This window comes from Nerophis lumbriciformis, linkage group LG10, assembly GCF_033978685.3.
Source record: "Nerophis lumbriciformis linkage group LG10, RoL_Nlum_v2.1, whole genome shotgun sequence".
Lineage (NCBI taxonomy): Eukaryota > Metazoa > Chordata > Actinopteri > Syngnathiformes > Syngnathidae > Nerophis > Nerophis lumbriciformis.
Window position 1 is genome coordinate 45,423,959 of NC_084557.2, and position 21,328 is coordinate 45,445,286.

The following is a 21,328-nucleotide window of genomic DNA, read 5'->3' on the forward strand; positions in this document are numbered from 1 at the left end:
TTTAAAAATTAAAGTTCTAACTTATATCTGTCAGTCGACTCGCTATGAAAGCAGTAAAACATACCGGTGTAGTGAGTTTACATTATTCACCCAAGGAACTTTAGTTATTAGAGTTCCGGTCGGACGGTTTTTCACGGGACACATTGTTGTCGGGTGTTGTTGTTGCACTAGTGAGCCACGGATGAGGAGATGCTGCTCCGTTATTGATTGAAGTACAGTCTGAATGTCATTAAAACAGTTAGCTCCATCTTTTGACACTTCTTCCACTCCCGTCCTTGCACGCTACACCGCTACAACAAAGATGACGGGGAGAAGACGCTGTCCAAGTGGAGGCACGTAAATAAGACCGCCCACAAAATGGCGCATTCTGAAGAGACTGTCAGAAAGTGACTTGAAGATGATGTGTAAAACATCATCTATGCAACATTTTGAGCAAAGAACCACCATCACATGTTATGTAGACCACAAGGTAGTATTTTACATTTAGAAAAAAAATCATAATATGACTCCTTTAATGCGCCTTTTAATCCGGTGCGCCTTTTGTATGAAAATAGACCTGAATAAACCCGTTCGTCAGCAGTGCCCTATGGTCCGTAAAATACGGTACCTTTATATTAGTATATTATTTAATGTTATTATTCAAGCGGCCCTCTGAGGAAAGCCAATTAAAATGAGTTTGACACCACTGATAGATATTCTGATTTATATGACGCTTAGTATGTAAAAAGTTTAATACCTTAGCTTTTGAGTTCATATAATAAGGAATTTGACCAATATTTTTGAGGAAATACTGTCACTAAAGTAAAAAAACTAAATAGTTTCAAATCTGAGCTTTTACGAGTTCAACCAGCATCCCAGTACTGGATTGTGTTTGACCATGGAGATTCCACTGGACTGCTTTTGGATAGTAAACTACTCGGGGTGTAACGGTACGTGTATTTGTATTGAACCGTTTCGGTACGGGGGTTTCGGTTAGGTTCGGAGGTGTACCGAACGAGTTTCCACACGAACATATTAAGTAGCCGTCTCTGCTTCCTTCTGCCTCTGTCTCAGTTAGTCCTCTCCACAGCACCCAGCATTGTCCCACCCACACAACCATCTGATTGGTTACACACAGAGCGGTAACAGCCAATCAGCAGTGCGTATTCAGAGCGCATGTAGTCAGTGCTTAGCGTTTAGCAGGTAATCATCAAGCTGCGGACTCTTGCCAAATTAAAATAAACATCTCCCAGTCAACTACTAGTAACATCACTATGAGCCCGTTGACCTTCTAGAAATATAAAAGGCAGCTCAGCTTGCTCGTAGTCCTGAAGGCTAATACGCTTTTAGCGTAACTTTAGCTCATTTTGCGGTGTGTGCGTGTGTTACGGACAGCAAAGCCCTGTCTGTCTGTTATTTCACTTTACCTTTTTCTGTGTTGATTGAGCTGTGTTGAAGCAGCAAAAAAGGACATTATGTTAAATGAAGAGTTCCTGTCTCTGATAGTTGATATAATAATGTAACTGCATCATTAATCCTACATGAACTCCATGGTGTTCAGGGATGAATAGTTACTCCTATTACTATTGTACCATTTTTTCAGCTATAGTTACATAAATCATTAGTAATGGAGCAGCCTAGTTTTGAATGGCAGGGTCCCTGCTATCACATGTTGATAAAAATATAACATTTATATAATAAAAATCAACTACAGGCTTCCCAAATGCTGTAATAAATTAAGCATGATGAGTTGACTTGAAACTGTTTAATGTTGCACTTTTTATATGTAGACAAAAAGTTTTGTCATTTTATTTAATCTGAGCAACAACTTGAGGCAGTTTAATGTTGATTAACGTGGGCAGAATTATTATAGTGTTCCCAATGTTAAAAGGATAAAGCCATTGTTTACAAATTTGGTAAATAAATAACCAAAAATTTTATATTTTGTTGTTTTCTTACTGTACCGAAAATGAACCGAACCGTGACCTCTAAACCGAGGTATGTACCGAACCAAAATTTTTGTGTACCGTTACACCCCTATAAACTACACATGTATGTAGAATCAATATGTTCTAATTCAAAAGTTTAAAGCAGGGTTTCACAAACTTTTTTTAACCTCAAGTCCAAAGTTGAGGTTTTATCAGGACCCCAAAGCACAATAATACGTTGTGGCGTGGACATGTAAAACTTGAGTATAAGTAATGATGAAGAACATAGAATGAATAAATGTTATGCAACAGATTAATTTTGCAGAGACATGGTGTGCCTTCTAGAGCAACAAAATAACTTGACAACCAGTGACCCAATCAAAACTATTTTGAGTTGTGACAAGGGGTGTGACGATACAGTGGTCACATGGGACTAGACCAGAGGTGCAGCTATCAAATATTTTAGTAATCGAGTATTCTATCGAATATCCCGATCGATTAATCGAGTTATCGAATAAATCATATTTTTGATTAAATAAGGTTTAAAGTCCTACAGAAACCCACTACTACCGACCACGCAGTCTGATAGTTTATATATCAATGATGAAATCTTAACATTGCAACACGTGCCAATACGGCCGGGTTAGCTTACTAAAGTGCAATTTTAAATTTTGCGCGAAATATCCTGCTGAAAACGTCTCGGTATGATGACGTCTGCGCGTGACGTCACGGATTGTAGAGGACATTTTGGGACAGCATGGTGGCCAGCTATTAAGTCGTCTGTTTTCATCGCAAAATTCAACATTATTCTGGACATCTGTGTTGGTGAATCTTTTGCAATTTGTTCAATGAACAATGGAGACAGCAAAGAAGAAAGCTGTAGGTGGGAAGCGGTGTATTGCGGGCGGCTGCAGCAACACAAACACAGCCGGTGTTTCATTGTTTACATTCCCGGAAGATGACAGTCAAGCTTTACCATTGGCCTGTGGAGAACTAGGACAACAGAGACTCTTACCAGGAGGACTTTGAGTTGGATGCGCAGACGCGGTACCGTGAGTACGCATGCAGCTGCGGCTTCCAAACATTTGATCGCTTGCCCGTACGTGCGTGCCGCTATGTGCATGTCACGTACGTAACTTTGGGGAGATATATGTGCTGTATGAACTTTGGGGAGGTGAACGGTACTTTGGGCTGTGGGCTTGAGTGTGTTGTGCAGGTGTCTGAGTTGTATTGGCGGGTTATATGGACGGGAGGGGGGAGGTGTTTGTTATGCGGGATTAATTTGTGGCATATTAAATATAAGCCTGGTTGTGTTGTGGCTACTAGAGTATATCTATGTCTTGTGTTTATTTACTGTTTTAGTCATTCCCAGCTGAATATCAGGTCCCACCCGCCTCTCACAGCATCTTCCCTATCTGAATCGCTCCCACTGCCCTCTAGTCCTTCACTCTCACTTTACTCATCCACAAATCTTTCATCCTCGCTCAAATTAATGGGGAAATCGTCGCTTTCTCGGTCCGAATCGCTCTCGCTGCTGGTGGCCATGATTGTAAACAATGTGCAGATGTGAGGAGCTCCACAACCTGTGACGTCACGCTACTCGTCTGCTACTTCCGGTACAGGCAAGGCTTTTTTTATCAGCGACCAAAAGTTGCGAACTTTATCGTCGATGTTCTCTACTAAATCCTTTCAGCAAAAATATGGCAATATCGCGAAATGATCAAGTATGACACATAGAATGGACCTGCTATCCCCGTTTAAATAAGAAAATCGCATTTCAGTAGGCCTTTAATTATACATGTTAAGATGTGCCCTCAATTATTGCATTTGGCCTAATTGTCTTTTATTTCCTTAACGCCTGTTAAAGGTGTCACCTTTTCTCCTCCAAACATATTGCTGGGTATTGTGGCCAAACAGCTCAATTTTTGTTTCATCTGACCACAGAACTTTCCTCCAGAAGGTCTTATCTTTGTCCATGTGATGTCAGATGAAACAAAAATGGATCTGTTTGGCCACAATACCCAGCAATATGTTTGGAGGAGAAAAGGTGAGGCCTTTAATGCCAGGAACACCAGCCCAACTGTCAAGCATGGTGGTGGTAGTATTATGCTCTGGGCCTGTTTTGCTGCCAATTGAACTGGGGCTTTAAATGGGACAATGAAAAAGGAGGATTAGCTCCAAATTCTTCAGGACAAGCTAAAATCATCAGCCCGGAGGTTGGGTCTTGGGCGCAGTTGGGTGTTCCAACAGGACAATGACCCCAAACACACCTCAAAAATGGTAAAGGAATGGCTAAATCAGGCTAGAATGAAGGTTTTAGAATGGCCTTCCCAAAGTCCTGACTTAAACGTGTGGACAATGCTGAAGAAACAAGTCCATGTCAGAAAAGCAACACAGCTGAACTGCACCAATTTTGTGGTCAAAAATTCAAGCAGAAGCTTGTGGATGGCTACCAAAAGCGCCTTATTGCAGTGAAATTTGCCAAGGGACATGTAAGCAAATATTAACATTGCTGTATGTATACTTTTGACCCAGCACATTTTCAGTAGACACATAATAAATTCATAAAAGAAGCAAACTTCATGAATGTTTTTTGTGACCAACAAGTATGTGCTCTAATCACTCTATCACACAAAAATAAGAGTTGTAGAAATGATTGGAAACTCAAGACAGCCATGACATGATGTTCTTTACAAGTGAATGTAAACTTTTGATTGCCCCGAAAGGGACAAGCGGTTAAAAATGGATGGATGAATGGATATATTGTAGATTATTATTTGCCAATTAGTCATGTTTACATTGATTCTTATGGGGAACTCTGCTTCAGTACACAGACTTTTCGATTTGTGAACCATGTTCAAGAACCAATTGAGTTGGTAACTCAAGGTTCCACTGTACAACATGCACATGTTTTAATTGGAGTATTAGCGTGAGTTAGGGGTGTAACGGTACACACAATTTCGGTTCGGTACGTACCTCGGTTTAGAGGTCACGGTTCGGTTCATTTTCGGTACAGTAAGAAAACAACAAAATATAAATTTTTTGGTTATTTATTTATCAAATTTGTAAACAATGGCTTTATCCTTTTAACATTGGGAACACTATAATAATTCTGCCCACGTTAATCAACATTAAACTGCCTCAAGTTGTTGCTCAGATTAAATAAAATGACAAAACTTTTCTTCTACATATAAAAAGTGCAACATTAAACAGTGTCAAGTCAACTCATCATGCTTAATTTATTACAGCATTTGGTAAGCCTGTTGTTGATTTTTATTATGTAAATGTTATATTTTTATCAACATGTAATAGCAGGGACCCTGCCATTTAAAACTAGGCTGCTGCATTACTAATGATTACCGGTAATGTAACTATAGCTGAAAAAATAGTACAATAGCAATAGGAGAGACTATTCATCCCTGAACACCATGGAGTTCATGTAGGCTTAATGATGCAGTTACATTATTATATCAACTATCAGAGACAGAAACTCTTCATTTAACATAATGTCCTTTTTTGCTGCTTCAACACAGTTCAATCAACACAGAAAAAGGTGAAGTGAAATAACAGACAGACAGGGCTTTGCTGTCCATAACACACACACACACACACACACACACACCGCAAAATGAGCTAACGTTACGCTAAAAGCGAATTAGCCTTCACCTCAAGCCAGGACTGCGAGCAAGCTGAGCTGCAGTTTATTTTTCTAGAAGGTCAACGGGCTCATAGTGATGTTACTAGTAGTTGACTGGGAGGTGTTTATTATCATTTGGGGAGAGTCCGCTGCCTGATGATTACCTGCTAAACGCTAAGCACTGACTACATGCGCTCTGAATACGCACTGCTGATTGGCTGTTACCACTCTGAATACACACTGCTGATTGGCTGTTACCGCTCTGTTTGTAACCAATCAGAGCAGCTTGTTAAGACTTTAGCTTAGGCGGCTACTTTTTATGTTCGTGTGGAAACTCGTTCGGTACACCTCCGAACCGAACCGAACCCCCCGTACCGAAATGGTTCAATACAAATACACGTATCCGCTACACCCCTAGCGTGAGTACATACTAGACCAGGGGTGCTTATTACGTCGATCGCGAGCTACCGGTCGATCTCGGAGGGTGTGTCAGTCGATCACCAGCCAGGCATTAAAAAAATAGTCCTAAAAATGAGCGATCATAAATCTTTACTATGACGTCACTTTCGTCACTTGATTGACATTCACGGCACCCGAGGGTCTTCTGAGATGACGCTGGCTGCTGCCAGCTCATTAAAATTACTGACAGGAAGGCGAGAAACACTTTATTTCAACAGACTCTGGCGCCGTACCTGTCGTCAAAACTCCAAAGACCGACTGCACAGTTGCACAGTTGCGCTACCAAAATAAGAGTCTCAGAAAGCTGGCGTGCACAAGCTAGCAAGCTACGGAGTTTTCCGCCAATGTATTTCTTGTAAAGTGTATACAGAGGAGTACGGAAGCTGGACAAATAAGATGGCAAAAACCAACCACTTTCATGTGGTATTGGACAGAAAGGAGGACTTTTTTTCTCCTCCATTCGAAAATGCAGACGTTATCATCACCACTGTCTGATTCTAATCAATGCAAGTCATCAGAATCAGGTAATACACCAACTTATATTCTTGTCTTCATGAAAGAAAGGAATCTATATGCGTTAAACATGCTTGTATTATCTTTAAACACCTTTAACTTATTAACAATATTAACTATATACATGCTTGTATTATCTTTAAACACCTTGAACTTATTAACAATATTAACTATATGTGTTAAACATGCTTGTATTATCATTAAACAGTTTTAACTTGTTAACAATATTAACTATATGTGTTAAACATGCTTGTATTATCTTTAAACGCCTTTAACTTATTAACTATATGTGTTAAACATGCTTGTATTATTTTTAACCACCTTTAACTTGTTAACAGTATTGACTATATGTGTTAAACATGCTTGTATTATCTTTAAACACCTTTAACTTGTTAACAATGTTAACTATATGTGTTAAACATGCTTGTATTATCTTTAAACACCTTTAACTTGTTAACAATATTAACTATATGTATTAAACATTATTGTATTATCATTAAACACCTTTAATTTATTAACTATGTGTTAAACATGCTTGCATTATCTTTAAACACCTTTAACTTGTTAACAATATTAACTATATGTATTAAACATACTTGTATTATCCTTAAACACCTTTAATTTTTTAACAATATTACATATATGTGTTAAACATGCTTGTATTATCTTTAAACACCTTTAACTTATTAACAACATTAACTATATGTGTTAAACATGCTTGTATTATCTTTAAACACCTTTAACTTGTTACCAATATTAACTATATGTGTTAAACATGCTTGTATTATCTTTAACCGCCTTTAAGTTGTTAACAATATTAACTATATGTGTTAAGCATGCTTGTATTATCTTTAAACACCTTTAACTTATTAACAATATTAACTGTATGAGTTAAACATGCTTGTATTATCTTTAAACAGCTTTAACTTGTTAACAATATTAACTATATGTGTTAAAGATGCTTGTATTATCTTTAAACACCTTTAACTTGTTAACAATATTAACTATATGTGTTAAACATTCTTGTATTATCATTAAACACCTTTAATTTATTAACTATGTGTTAAAAATGCTTGTATTATCATTAAAAACCTTTAACTTGTTAACAATATTAACTATATGTGTTAAACATGCTTGCATTATCTTTAAACACCTTTAAGTTGTTAACAATATTAACTATGTGTTAAACATGCTTGTATTATCTTTAAACACCTTTAACTTGTTAACAATATTAACTATATGTGTTAAACATGCTTTTATTATCTTTAACCACCTTTAAGTTGTTAACAATATTAACTATATGTGTTAAACATTCTTGTATTATCTTTAAACACCTTTAACTTATTAACAATATTAACTATATGTGTTAAACATGCTTGCATTATCATTAAACACCTTTAACTTATTAACAAAACCATATTTTTCATAAATAAGTAAATATAAATTATATATATGATTGAGGTAGATCCCCACGACTTGATCAATTGAAAAGTAGCTCGCCTGCAGAAAAAGTGTGAGCACCCCTGTACTAGACCAATAAAATCAAACTTACATCAGAGTCTGGCGGGCTGAAGCCACACAAGCTGCAAACGTGCGTCTTACACTGTGTGCATCTTCGATGGTTGGGTGGGTCCTTGGTGTGCACGTTGAGTTTGGTGGTGTTGCAAACTGGACAAAGTGGCCTGTCGACTAATTTTGCTTGAGACGGGGATTCTTGGTTCCGGGCTGGCGATGGAGACCCTGACCTCTGTGAAAGGTCGGGTGTACCAGGTCCTTTAGGCCTGGACTGCTGCTGTGCCACGGGCTTGGATGCAGCCTGCTTTGGGCCAGCTTTGGGGGCGCTCTGCTGTTGCTGGGAAGGTTTAGGCGACCCCTGCTGCTGCTCTTGTCCCACCTGTGCTGCGCCAGGCTTAGCATTCCCTTGTCGTGGTACGTCACTCTTAGTCTGCTCTCGTCCTCCAGCTTTGGGGGAACCTTGTTGCACTGAGCCCTTTGGCTGAGCTCCGGGTTGTTTGAGGGGTCCTGCCTGTCCATTCCCATGTGGTCCTCCCTGGCTCTTCTGCACAGGAGCACCCTGGTTGGATTTTAGGGGTCCCTTCTGTTGTTGCATGCTTTTGTTAGGGTCCACACCTGGTTGCTGGTCTCCACTGGGCTTGACCCCCTGCTGCGGGGGAGCTTTTTGGCTCTTATCCCCTTCATCGCCAAACAGTCCAAACTTGTTCACAGCAGAGGACACAGCACTAAGCGGGTTGCCCCCACTGAGGAATTTAGAAGAAAACATCTCGCCCTCCTTATTATCTTCCCCCTCCTCCTCCTCGTAGGAGCTGGAGTCTACAGAAGTGTCTGAGTCAGAGGAGGAGCTGCTGCCTGTTCCCTCTCCAGGCGCTCCTGCAGAGGCCTGAGGGGGAGCTGGAGTCGGTGCTGAGGCGAGAGCATCGACAGCCCCGCTGGTGCTGCTATCAGTGCTGCTGCTGCTGCTGCCTGGACTCTCCTCTGGCTCGCCGTCTACATTGGACCTCCTGAATGATAGAGAGGGAGGATGGGACGATGGAGGAGGTCAGGGTTGACAGAGAGAAAGATAAGATGGAGGGATAACGGAGGAGAGAACCAAATTAACGTCTGTCTCGGACAAAAAGCATTGAGAAAGAATGACAACATGATGGCATGGAGATTAGAACATAAACACCATGTGTCCTCTTAGTGGGGCTTTGTTAATTGTATTCGACCATTTCACTGCAAGTTCATAGTATTCTAAAGTAGGGCTGGGCGATTTATCGATATACTCGATATATTCTAAGTAACAAAGACTAAATTTAGAGTTATTTGGACACTAGGGGAACATATTCTAAGTAACAAAGACTTAATTTAGAGTTATTTGGACACTAGGGGAACATATTCTAAGTAACAAAGACTAAATTTAGAGTTATTTGGACACTAGGGGAACATATTCTAAGTAAAGAAAGACTTAATTTAGAGTTATTTGGACACGAGGGGAACATATTCTAAGTAACAAAGACTAAATTTAGAGTTATTTGGACACTAGGGGAACATATTGTAAGTAACAAAGACTTAATTTAGAGTTATTTGGACACTAAGGGAGCATATTGTAAGTAACAAAGACTTAATTTAGAGTTATTTGGACACGAGGGGAACATATTTTAAGTAACAAAGACTAAATTTAGAGTTATTTGGACACTAGGGGAACATATTCTAAGTAACAAAGACTTAATTTAGAGTCTGGAAGTAAACTCCATCTCCCAATCAGGGTCTCTGCAGGTTTCTACATGTCCAATTTAAGACTTTTTAATACCATCGTGAAAATAATTGAAGCCCATTTCACATCCATACGGACAAAAAAATACAACGACAAAGTAAAATCGGAGGTCCAGAATTAATTTTAAGTACCGTATTTTTCGGAGTATAAGTCGCACCGGCCGAAAATGCATAATAAAGAAGGAAAAAAAACATATATAAGTCGCACTGGAGTATAAGTCGCACTTTTTGGGGAAATGTATTTGATAAAAGCCAACAGCAAGAATAGACATTTGAAAGGCAATTTAAAATAAAGAATAGTGAACAACAGGCTGAATAAGTGTACGTTATATGAGGCATAAATAACCAACTGGTATGTTAACGTAACATATTATGGTAAGAGTCATTCAAATAACTATAACATATAGAACATGCTATACGTTTACCAAACAATCTGTCACTCCTAATCGCTAAATCCCATGAAATCTTATACGTCTAGTCCAGGGGTCGGCAACCTTTACCAGTCAAAGAGCCATTTTGACCAGTTTCACAAATTAAAGAAAACAATGGGAGCCACAAAAAATTTTTGAAATTTTAAATGAAATAAGACTGCATACAAAGTTTTTTTTTTGCTTTGTGCTATGTATTAACCAGGGGTCTCAGACACGCGGCCCACACTTTTATGTGGAATTTGAAAGCTGGTGCGGCACGCAGGTTCTGAATGAATGGCTCAGTGTCGTGCGTGCGGTGATGGTACAGCATATGTATGGCGTCACATTAGTGCCAAAAATCCGAGCGCATAAAAACTGTTATCGCGCGCTGATTCTCCACTTCGTGCGCGCGCGCAACACCCTTTTGCGCGCGCGTGGTGCCTTTTTGCGCGCGCGCGGTGCCTTTCTGTGCGCGCGCGGTGCCTTTTTGCGAGGGCGCAGTGCCTTTTTGCGAGCGCGCGGTGCCTTTCTGCGCGCTCTCTGTGTACTCCTGGCATCTCTCCTCGCGCTGTCATGTTTCTTTTTGGCACTTTGGGGGGCGGGTATGCTTAGACGGCCCCTTCTTTCTGATTGGTCAGTCGAAAAATGCCGAAAAATGCTCAGAGACAATCAGAAGTATAGCAGGGTGTCGCGCGCGCGCACGAAGTGGAGAATCAGCGCGCGATAACAGTTTTTGTGCGCTCGGATTTTTGGCACTAATGTGACGCCATAGTGACGCCATACTATGGCACTCACTACAGCCAGCGTGCCTGATCAGCCACACGTTGTATGGGGCTTCCGCTTGCTCACATAGGTGACAGCAAGGCATACTTGCTCAACAACGACACAGGTCACACTGACGGTGGCGGTATAAAAAAATAAAAAAAACTTTAACATAATGCGCCACACTGTGAACCCACACCAAACAAGAATGACAAACACATTTCGGGAGAACATCTGCACCGTAACACAACATAAACACAACAGGACAAATACCCAGAATCCCATGCATCCCTAACTCTTCCGGGATACATTATACACCCCCCCCGCTACCAAAACCCGCCCACCTCAACTGACGCACAGAGAGGGGGGGGGGGGGGGGGGGGGGGGGGGGTGATGTGTGAGGGAGCAGGGTTGGGGTGGGGGCGGGGTTTGGTGGTAGCAGGGGTGTATAATGTAGCCCGGAAGAGTCAGGGCTGCATGGGATTCTGGGTGTTTGTTCTGTTGTGTTTATGTTGTGTTAAGGTGCTGATGTTCTCCCAAAATGTGTTTGTCATTCTTGTTTGGTTTTGGTTCAAAGTGTGGCGCATTATTAGTAAGAGTGTTAAAGTTGTTTTATATGACCACCGTCAGTGTAACCTGTGTGGCTGTTGACCAAGTATGCCTTGCTGTCACGTGCGTGTGCAAGCAGAAGATGTATATTGTATAACAAGTGTTGGGCTGACACGCTGTTAATACAGATTGTAGAGGGCGCCAAATGTTGTACCATTATTGCACGTCCTTATTATAGCCGTAAGGGTGAAAATCGGTGAATATTAATCCCGGGAGTTTTCTGCGAGAGGCACTGAAATCCAGAAGTCTCCCGGGAAAATTGGGGGGTTCAGCAAGTAAGCTGCTGAGCCGCATCAGAGTGATCAAAGAGCCGCATGTGGCTCCGGAGCCGCGGGTTGCCGACACCTGGTTTAGTCTCTTACGTGAATGAGCTAAATAATATTATTTGATATTTTACGCTAATGTGTTAATCATTTCACACATATTTCACACGTATTTCAACGAGTAAATAGTACAGTAGATACTTGATTATGATATATGTAATGCTCATAATGGTATTCTAATAAAATATGCAGATATGAGATGTGTCAGTATCAAAATATTACTTGAAATAAATTTTTTGGCAGCAGCAAAGTGGTAGTTTGGGTAGATATTTGCTCTAAAAAAGGGTATTTCAACGAGTAAACAGTACAGTAGGTACTTGGTTATGATATATGTAATGCTCATAAGGGTATTCTAATAAAATATGCAGATATGAGATGTGTCAGTATCAAAATGTTACTTGAAATCCATTTTTGGCAGCAGCAAAGTGGTAGTTTGGGTAGATATTTGCTCTAAAAAAGGGTATTTCAACGAGTAAACAGTACAGTAGGTACTTGGTTATGATATATGTAATGCTCATAAGGGTATTCTAATAAAATATGCAGATATGAGATGTGTCAGTATCAAAATATTACTTGAAATCCATTTTTGGCAGCAGCAAAGTGGTCGTTTGGGTAGGTATTTGCTCTTAAAAAAGGGTATGTCAAGAAGTAGACAGTACAGTAGGTACTAAATTTTGATATATGTAATGCTCATAAGGGTATTCTAGTAAAATATGCAGATATGAAATGTGTCAATATCAAAATATTACTTGAAATACATTTTTAGCAGCAGCAAAGTGGTCGTTTGGGTAGATATTTGCTTTAAAAAAGGGTATTTCAAAAAGTAAACAGTACAGTAGGTACTTGGTTATGATATATGTAATGCTCATAAGGGTATTCTAGTAAAATATGCAGATATGAGATGTGTCAGTATCAAAATATTACTTGAAATACATTTTTGGCGGCAGCAAAATGGTCGTTTGGGTAGGTATTTGCTCTAAAAAGGGTATTTCAACAAGTAAACAGTACAGTAGGTACTTGGTTATGATATATGTAATGCTCATAAGGGTATTCTAATAAAATATGCAGATATGAGATGTGTCAGTATCAAAATATTACTTGAAATCAATTTTTGGCAGCAGCAAAGTGGTCGTTTGGGTAGGTATTTGCTCTTAAAAAAGGGTATGTCAAGAAGTAAACAGTACAGTAGGTACTAAATTTTGATATATGTAATGCTCATAAGGGTATTCTAGTCAAATATGCAGATATGAAATGTGTCAATATCAAAATATTACTTGAAATACATTTTTGGCAGCAGCAAAGTGGTAGTTTGGGTAGGTATTTGCTCTAAAAAAAAGGGTATGTCAAGAAGTAAACAGTACAGTAGGTACTAAATTTTGATATATGTAATGCTCATAAGGGTATTCTAATAAAATATGCAGATATGAGATGTGTCAGTATCAAAATATTACTTGAAATCCATTTTTGGCAGCAGCAAAGTGGTCGTTTGGGTAGATATTTGCTCTAAAAAAGGGTATTTCAACGAGTAAACAGTACAGTAGGTACTTGATTATGATATATGTAATGCTCATAAGGGTATTCGAGTAATATATGCAGATATGAGATGTGTCAGTATCAAAATATTACTTGAAATCCATTTTTAGCAGCAGCAAAGTGGTCATTTGGGTAGATATTTGCTCTAAAAAAAGGTATTTCAACAAGTAAACAGTACAGTAGGTACTTGGTTATGATATATGTAATGCTCATAAGGGTATTCTAATAAAATATGCAGATATGAGATGTGTCAGTATCAAATAATTACTTGAAATCCATTTTTGGCAGCAGCAAAGTGGTAGTTTGGGTAGGTATTTGCTCTAAAAAAAAGGGTATGTCAAGAAGTAAACAGTACAGTAGGTACTAAATTTTGATATATGTAATGCTCATAATGGTATTCTAGTCAAATATGCAGATATGAAATGTGTCAATATCAAAATATTACTTGAAATACATTTTTAGCAGCAGCAAAGTGGTCGTTTGGGTAGATATTTGCTCTAAAAAAGGGTATTTCAACGAGTAAATAGTACAGTAGGTACTTGATTATGATATATGTAATGCTCATAAGGGTATTTTAGTAAAATATGCAGATATGAGATGTGTCAGTATCAAAATATTACTTGAAATACATTTTTGGCAGCAGCAAAATGGTCGTTTGGGTAGGTATTTGCTCTAAAAAAGGGTATTTCAACAAGTAAACGGTACAGTAGGTACTTGGTTATGATATATGTAATGCTCATAAGGGTATTCTAATAAAATATGCAGATATGAGATGTGTCAGTATCAAAATATTACTTGAAATCCATTTTTGGCAGCAGCAAAGTGGTAGTTTGGGTAGGTATTTGCTCTAAAAAAAAAAGGGTATGTCAAAAAGTAAACAGTACAGTAGGTACTTGGTTATGATATATGTAATGCTCATAAGGGTATTCTAGTAAAATATGCAGATATGAAATGTGTCAATATCAAAATATTACTTGAAATACATTTTTAGCAGCAGCAAAGTGGTCGTTTGGGTAGATATTTGCTCTAAAAAAGGGTATTTCAACGAGTAAATAGTACAGTAGGTACTTGATTATGATATATGTAATGCTGATAAGGGTATTCTAGTAAAATATGCAGATATGAGATGTGTCAGTATCAAAATATTACTTGAAATAAATTTTTTGGCAGCAGCAAAGTGGTAGTTTGGGTAGATATTTGCTCTAAAAAAGGGTATTTCAACGAGTAAACAGTACAGTAGGTACTTGGTTATGATATATGTAATGCTCATAAGGGTATTCTAGTAAAATATGCAGATATAAAATGTGTCAATATCAAAATATTACTTGAAATACATTTTTAGCAGCAGCAAAGTGGTCGTTTGGGTAGATATTTGCTCTAAAAAAGGGTATTTCAACGAGTAAATAGTACAGTAGATACTTGATTATGATATATGTAATGCTCATAAGGGTATTCTAGTAAAATATTCAGATATGAAATGTGTCAATATCAAAATATTACTTGAAATACATTTTTAGCAGCAGCAAAGTGATTGTTTGGGTAGATATTTGCTCTAAAAAAGGGTATTTCAACAAGTAAACAGTACAGTAGGTACTTGGTTATGATATATGTAATGCTCATAAGGGTATTCTAATAAAATATGCAGAGATGAGATGTGTCAGTATGAAAATATTACTTGAAATACATTTTTGGCAGCAGCAAAATGGTCGTTTGGGTAGGTATTTGCTCTTAAAAAAGGGTATGTCAAGAAGTAAACAGTACAGTAGGTACTAAATTTTGATATATGTAATGCTCATAAGGGTATTCTAGTAAAATATGCAGATATGAAATGTGTCAATATCAAAATATTACTTGAAATACATTTTTAGCAGCAGCAAAGTGATTGTTTGGGTAGATATTTGCTCTAAAAAAGGGTTATTTCAACAAGTAAACAGTACAGTAGGTACTTGATTATGATATATGTAATGCTCATAAGGGTATTCTAATAAAATATGCAGAGATGAGATGTGTCAGTATCAAAATATTACTTGAAATACAGTCGTTTGGGTAGGTATTTGCTCTAAAAAAGGGTATTTCAACAAGTAAAAAGTACAGTAGGTACTTGGTTATGATATATGTAATGCTCATAAGGGTATTCTAATAAAATATGCAGATATGAGATGTGTCAGTATCAAAATATTACTTGAAATCAATTTTTGGCAGCAGCAAAGTGGTCGTTTGGGTAGGTATTTGCTCTAAAAAAAAAAGGGTATGTCAAGAAGTAAACAGTACAGTAGGTACTACATTTTGATATATGTAATGCTCAAGGGTATTCTAGTAAAATATGCAGATATGAAATGTGTCAATATCAAAATATTACTTGAAATAAATTTTTAGCAGCAGCAAAGTGATTGTTTGGGTAGATATTTGCTCTAAAAAAGGGTATTTTAACAAGTAAACAGTACAGTAGGTACTTGGTTATGATATATGTAATGCTCATAAGGGTATTCTAATAAAATATGCAGATATGAGATGTGTCAGTATCAAAATATTACTTGAAATCCATTTTTGGCAGCAGCTAAGTGGTCGTTTGGGTAGGTATTTGCTCTAAAAAAGGGTATTTCAACAAGTAAACAGTACAGTAGGTACTAAATTTTGATATATGTAATGCTCATAAGGGTATTCTAATAAAATATGCAGATATGAGATGTGTCAGTATCAAAATATTACTTGAAATACATTTTTAGCAGCAACAAAGTGGTCGTTTGGGGAGATATTTGCTCTAAAAAAAAGGTATTTCAACAAGTAAACAGTACAGTAGGTACTTGATTATGATATATGTAATGCTCATAAGGGTATTCTAATAAAATATGCAGATATGAGATGTGTCAGTATCAAAATATTACTTGAAATACAGTCGTTTGGGTAGGTGTTTGCTCTAAAATAGGGTATTTCAACAAGTAAACAGCACAGTAGGTTCTTGATTATGATGTAATGCTCATAAGGGTATTCTAGTCTGATTGATTGATTGAGACTTTTATTAGTAGATTGCACAGTACAGTACATATTCCGTACAATTGACCACTAAATGGTAACACCCGAATAAGTTTTTCAACTTGTTTAAGTCGGGGTCCACTTAAATTGATTCATGATACAGATATATACTATCATCATAATACAGTCATCACACAAGATAATCATCAGACTATATACATTGAATTATTTACATTATTTACAATCCGGGGTGTGGGATGTGGAGGGGGGGGTGGTAGGTTTGGTTGTTATCATCACTTCAGTCATCAACAATTGTATCATCAGAGAAATGGACATTGAAACAGTGTAGGACTGACTTGGTAGGGTATGTACAGCAAGTAGTGGACATAGAGAGAGAGATCAGAAAGCATAAGAATAAGTATCTACATTTGATTATTTACATTTGATTATTAAAAATCCGGGGAGGGTGTTAGTTTAGGGTTGAAGTTGCCTGGAGGTGTTCTTTTAGTGCGGTTTTGAAGGAGGATAGAGATGCCCTTTCTTTTACACCTGTTGGGAGTGCATTCCATATTGATGTGGCATAGAAGGAGAATGAGTTAATACCTTTGTTAGATCGGAATCTGGGTTTAACGTGGTTAGTGGAGCTCCCCCTGGTGTTGTGGTTATGGCGGTCATTTATGTTAAGGAAGTAGTTTGACATGTACTTCGGTATCAGGGAGGTGTAGCGGATTTTATAGACCAGGCTCAGTGCAAGTTGTTTTACTCTGTCCTCCACCCTGATCCAGCTCACTTTGAAGAAGTGGGTAGGAGTGAGGTGTGATCTGGGGTGGAGGTCTAGAAGTAATCTGACTAGCTTGTTCTGGGATGTTTGGAGTTTAGATTTAAGGGTTTTGGAGGTGCTAGGGTACCAGGAGGTGCATGCGTAGTCCAAAAAGGGTTGAATGAGAGTTCCCGCTAAAATCTTCAAGGTGCTTTTGTTGACCAAAGAGGAGATTCCGTAGAGAAATCTCGTTCGTTGGTTGTCAAATATGCAGATATGAGCGGTAAAGTTTGGATCCATGATGGAAAGAAAAAAGTGAATGAATGTTCATAACTGAATACTTTTTTGTATAATTATTTTTTAAAGAATTAAGTAACGTTTATGACAGTGGTTCTTAACCTGGGTTCGATGGAACCCTAGGGTGCATCATTTATTTTGTGTAACACTTTAGTATGGGGAACATATTCACCATTAATTAGTTGCTTATTAACATGCAAATGAGTAACATATTGGCTCTTAACTAGTCATTATTAAGTACTTATTAATGCCTTATTCGGCATGGCCTCATTATAACCCTAACCCTCTAACCCTAACCCTAACCAAATAACTCTAAATTAAGTCTTTGTTACTTAGAATATGTCCCCCTAGTGTCCAGAAAACTCTAAATTAAGTATTTGTTACTTAGAATATGTTCCCCTAGTGTCCAAATAACTCTAAATTAAGTCTTTGTTTCTTAGAATATGTTCCCTTAGTGTCCAAATAACTCTAAATTAAGTCTATGTTACTTAGAATATGTTCCCTTAGTGTCCAAATAACTCTAAATTAAGTCTATGTTACTTAGAATATGTTCCTCTAGTGTCCAAATAACTCCAAACTAAGTCTTTGTTACTTAGAATATGTCCCCCTAGTGTTCAAATTACTCTAAAGTAAGTCTTTGTTACTTAGAATATGTTCCCCTAGTGTCCAAATAACTCTAAATTAAGTCTTTGTTACTTAGAATATGTTCCCCTAGTGTCCAAATAACTCTAAATTAAGTCTTTGTTTCTTAGAATATGTTCCCTTAGTGTCCAAATAACTCTAAATTAAGTCTATGTTACTTAGAATATGTTCCTCTAGTGTCCAAATAACTCCAAACTAAGTCTTTGTTACTTAGAATATGTTCCCCTAGTGTTCAAATTACTCTAAAGTAAGTCTTTGTTACTTAGAATATGTTCCCCTAGTGTCCAAATAACTCTAAATGAAGTCTTTGTTACTTAGAATATGTTCCCCTAGTGTCCAAATAACTCTAAATTAAGTCTTTGTTACTTAGAATATGTTCCTCTAGTGTCCAAATAACTCTAAATTTAGTCTTTGTTACTTACAATATGTTCCCCTAGTGTCCAAATAACTCTAAGTTAAGTCTTTGTTTCTTAGAATATGTTCCCTTAGTGTCCAAATAACTCTAAATTAAGTCTATGTTACTTAGAATATGTTCCCCTAGTGTCCAAATAACTCTAAATTAAGTCTATGTTACATAGAATATGTTCCCCTAGTGTCCAAATAAATCTAAATTAAGTCTTTGTTACTTAGAATATGTTCCCCTAGTGTCCAAATAACTCTAAATTAAGTCTTTGTTACTTAGAATATGTTCCCCTAGTGTCCAAATAACTCTAAATTAAGTCTATGTTACTTAGAATATGTTCCCTTAGTGTCCAAATCACTCTAAATTAAGTCTTTGTTACTTAGAATATGTTCCTCTAGTGTCCAAATAACTCCAAACTAAGTCTTTGTTACTTAGAATATGTTCCCCTAGTGTTCAAATTACTCTAAAGTAAGTCTTTTATACTTAGAATATGTTCCTCTAGTGTCAAAATAACTCCAAACTAAGTCTTTGTTACTTAGAATATGTTCCCCTAGTGTTCAAATTACTCTAAAGTAAGTCTTTGTTACTTAGAATATGTTCCCCTAGTGTCCAAATAACTCTAAATTAAGTCTTTGTTTCTTAGAATATGTTCCCTTAGTGTCCAAATAACTCTAAATTAAGTCTATGTTACATAGAATATGTTCCCCTAGTGTCCAAATAACTCAAAATTTAGTCTTTGTTACTTAGAATATGTTCCCCTAGTGTCCAAAAAACTCGAAATTAAGTCTTTGTTACTTAGAATATGTTCCCCATACTAAAGTGTTACCAAAAACATATAACTTTGTCTTGAATTTGAAAAAATATTTTTTTTTTTTTTCACTAAAGAAGGGTTCAGTGAATGCGCATATGAAACTGGTGGGGTTCGGTACCTCCAACAAGGTTAAGAACCACTGATATAGATCAATACAGTCTGCAGGGATACAGTCCGTAAGCACACATGATTGTATGTTTTTATGACAAAAAAAAAATGCCATACCACGGGTAACAACAATCAATATTTATTTATTTTATTTTATTTTTTTAGGCGGGTAACAGTCAATATTTATTTATTTGAAAAAAAAAATTCTTAATAAAATAAAAGTGAGCTTTTGTTAAACCAAATATTTTGTTTTTTTCCATATACAACAACCTATCTGGATTCGATAAGAGAGGAATCGGTTTGATAAGAGGATTCGATAATGGGTTTAAACTCGATAATTTCTTATCAAACATCACCCCTAGTTGTAACAGGATAATTCAATTTCAAAACGGTTACAAAAAAAGTGGGACCCCCTAAAATTACCTGTGGGATCCCATTTTTTTATGACTTGATGGGGTCCCTGGGACCCCATTTTGAGAATTCCTAGCGCCAACAGTAAATGTAAAAAAAATAAAAAATATATCAAATAAAGGAAACCCCTCTACAGAATGCTTCCATGTATCCTATCAGGAATTAATATTTACATTCTACGAGATTTAGGATGTTGCAACCCAAAACACGATCAAATGTTGGATGGTGTAAACTCGTGGCGTGACGGCCGTGCATTGAAAACCCCACAGCCGCATTTGCCCTTGAACGCAACCCACTTCACGTTGTATCGATATTTACATACCGTCTAAAAAACACCAAAATCGGTGTGTGTGTGTGTGTGTGTGTGTGTGTGTGTGTGTGTGTGTGTGTGTGTGTGTGTGTGTGTGGAAAAAAACACCTCCCGCGCATCTCCTCCCTTCCCGCAGCCGAGCGTTCACCCTCCGCGGCCACAATGTCAAACAGCAAGTCGCTCTGATTCCGGCACAAAGATGATAATACTACCTTTAAATGTCATCATTGTCCCCATCTTGGTCCCCCAAAAAAAGGAAGAAGAAGAAGACGTGAGATAAATCCTGGCCGTGTGCGTGATGGAGGGCACAGGGCAGCCCACAGCGATCAGCGTCCTCTCCGCCTCCCGCACGGACTGCGCATGCGCCCGCGGTTGACAGGTGCCCACAATGCACGGCGTGTAGACCACGCAGGGAAATTAAAGGGGACGGCGAGATTTAGTTCCACGTGACTCACGTGACCAAAGCGAAGCCTCTAGACGGATATTGGTCTTTTTTCTTTTTTTTTTTCTTTTTTTTTTACGTTTTGGAGTGACGAGGGAGTAGAAATGTCATGACATGTGTGTAGCATTACGTCACACGTGTGCAGCATTACGTCACACGTTTGCAGCATTATTGTGAGTGAATGCTCCAAAACATTCACACACCAAAATGCATCGATTTATTATTCATTCTTCTTCTTCTCCAGATTTTGGCGCGCTCTACCTTCCACATTTTTCACCCAATTCAAAGCGTTCCAACTTCAAACTGTTCAGCTTATTCAGGAATCACGGGCTTCCAATTCCAAAAATTCCCGGATTTCCCAGAATTCCAGGTTTTTCCGGGACATTTTTTCCCATTCAAAATGAATTGGCCATTTTTCAACCTATTCAAACCATTCTACCTTCAACACATTTCACCATCCCAGAAAATGTTGTTTTTCCAAGTTCAAAAAAATTCCAGGATTTTCCAGCATTTCCTGGTTATTCCAGAGCCCTATTTCCACCCTTTTTTCTGGCGACTACTCCTTCCACATTTTTCAACCCACTTTCAACCGTTCCGCCGTCAAAACATTTCTTTTAATCAGGACAAAAAAAACGAAATTGTTTTTTGAACTGTAAAAATTCCTGGTTTCTCCAAAATTTCAGGAATTCCGGGACATTTTTCAAACTTCCACTAGTTTTTTCATCCTATTCAAGCCATTCCACCT

General features: G+C 37.8%; 1 protein-coding gene across 6 annotated transcripts in view; it reads right to left on the reverse strand.

The window, feature by feature from the left end:
- Positions 1 to 20,536, reverse strand: part of pclob (piccolo presynaptic cytomatrix protein b) — a 197,398-nt gene extending 176,862 nt beyond the window's left edge. For all 6 annotated transcript variants that reach the window (XM_061969547.1, XM_061969548.1, XM_061969546.1 and 3 more), the window contains exons 1-2: positions 20,354 to 20,536; positions 8,069 to 9,035 (exon numbers count right to left, since the gene is read on the reverse strand). In XM_061969547.1, coding sequence (XP_061825531.1) covers positions 8,069 to 8,797 — 729 coding nt within the window. In that variant the 5' untranslated portion in view covers positions 8,798 to 9,035; positions 20,354 to 20,536. The remainder of the gene's footprint in view (positions 1 to 8,068; positions 9,036 to 20,353) is intronic.
- Between the last annotated feature and the right edge of the window lie 792 nt (positions 20,537 to 21,328).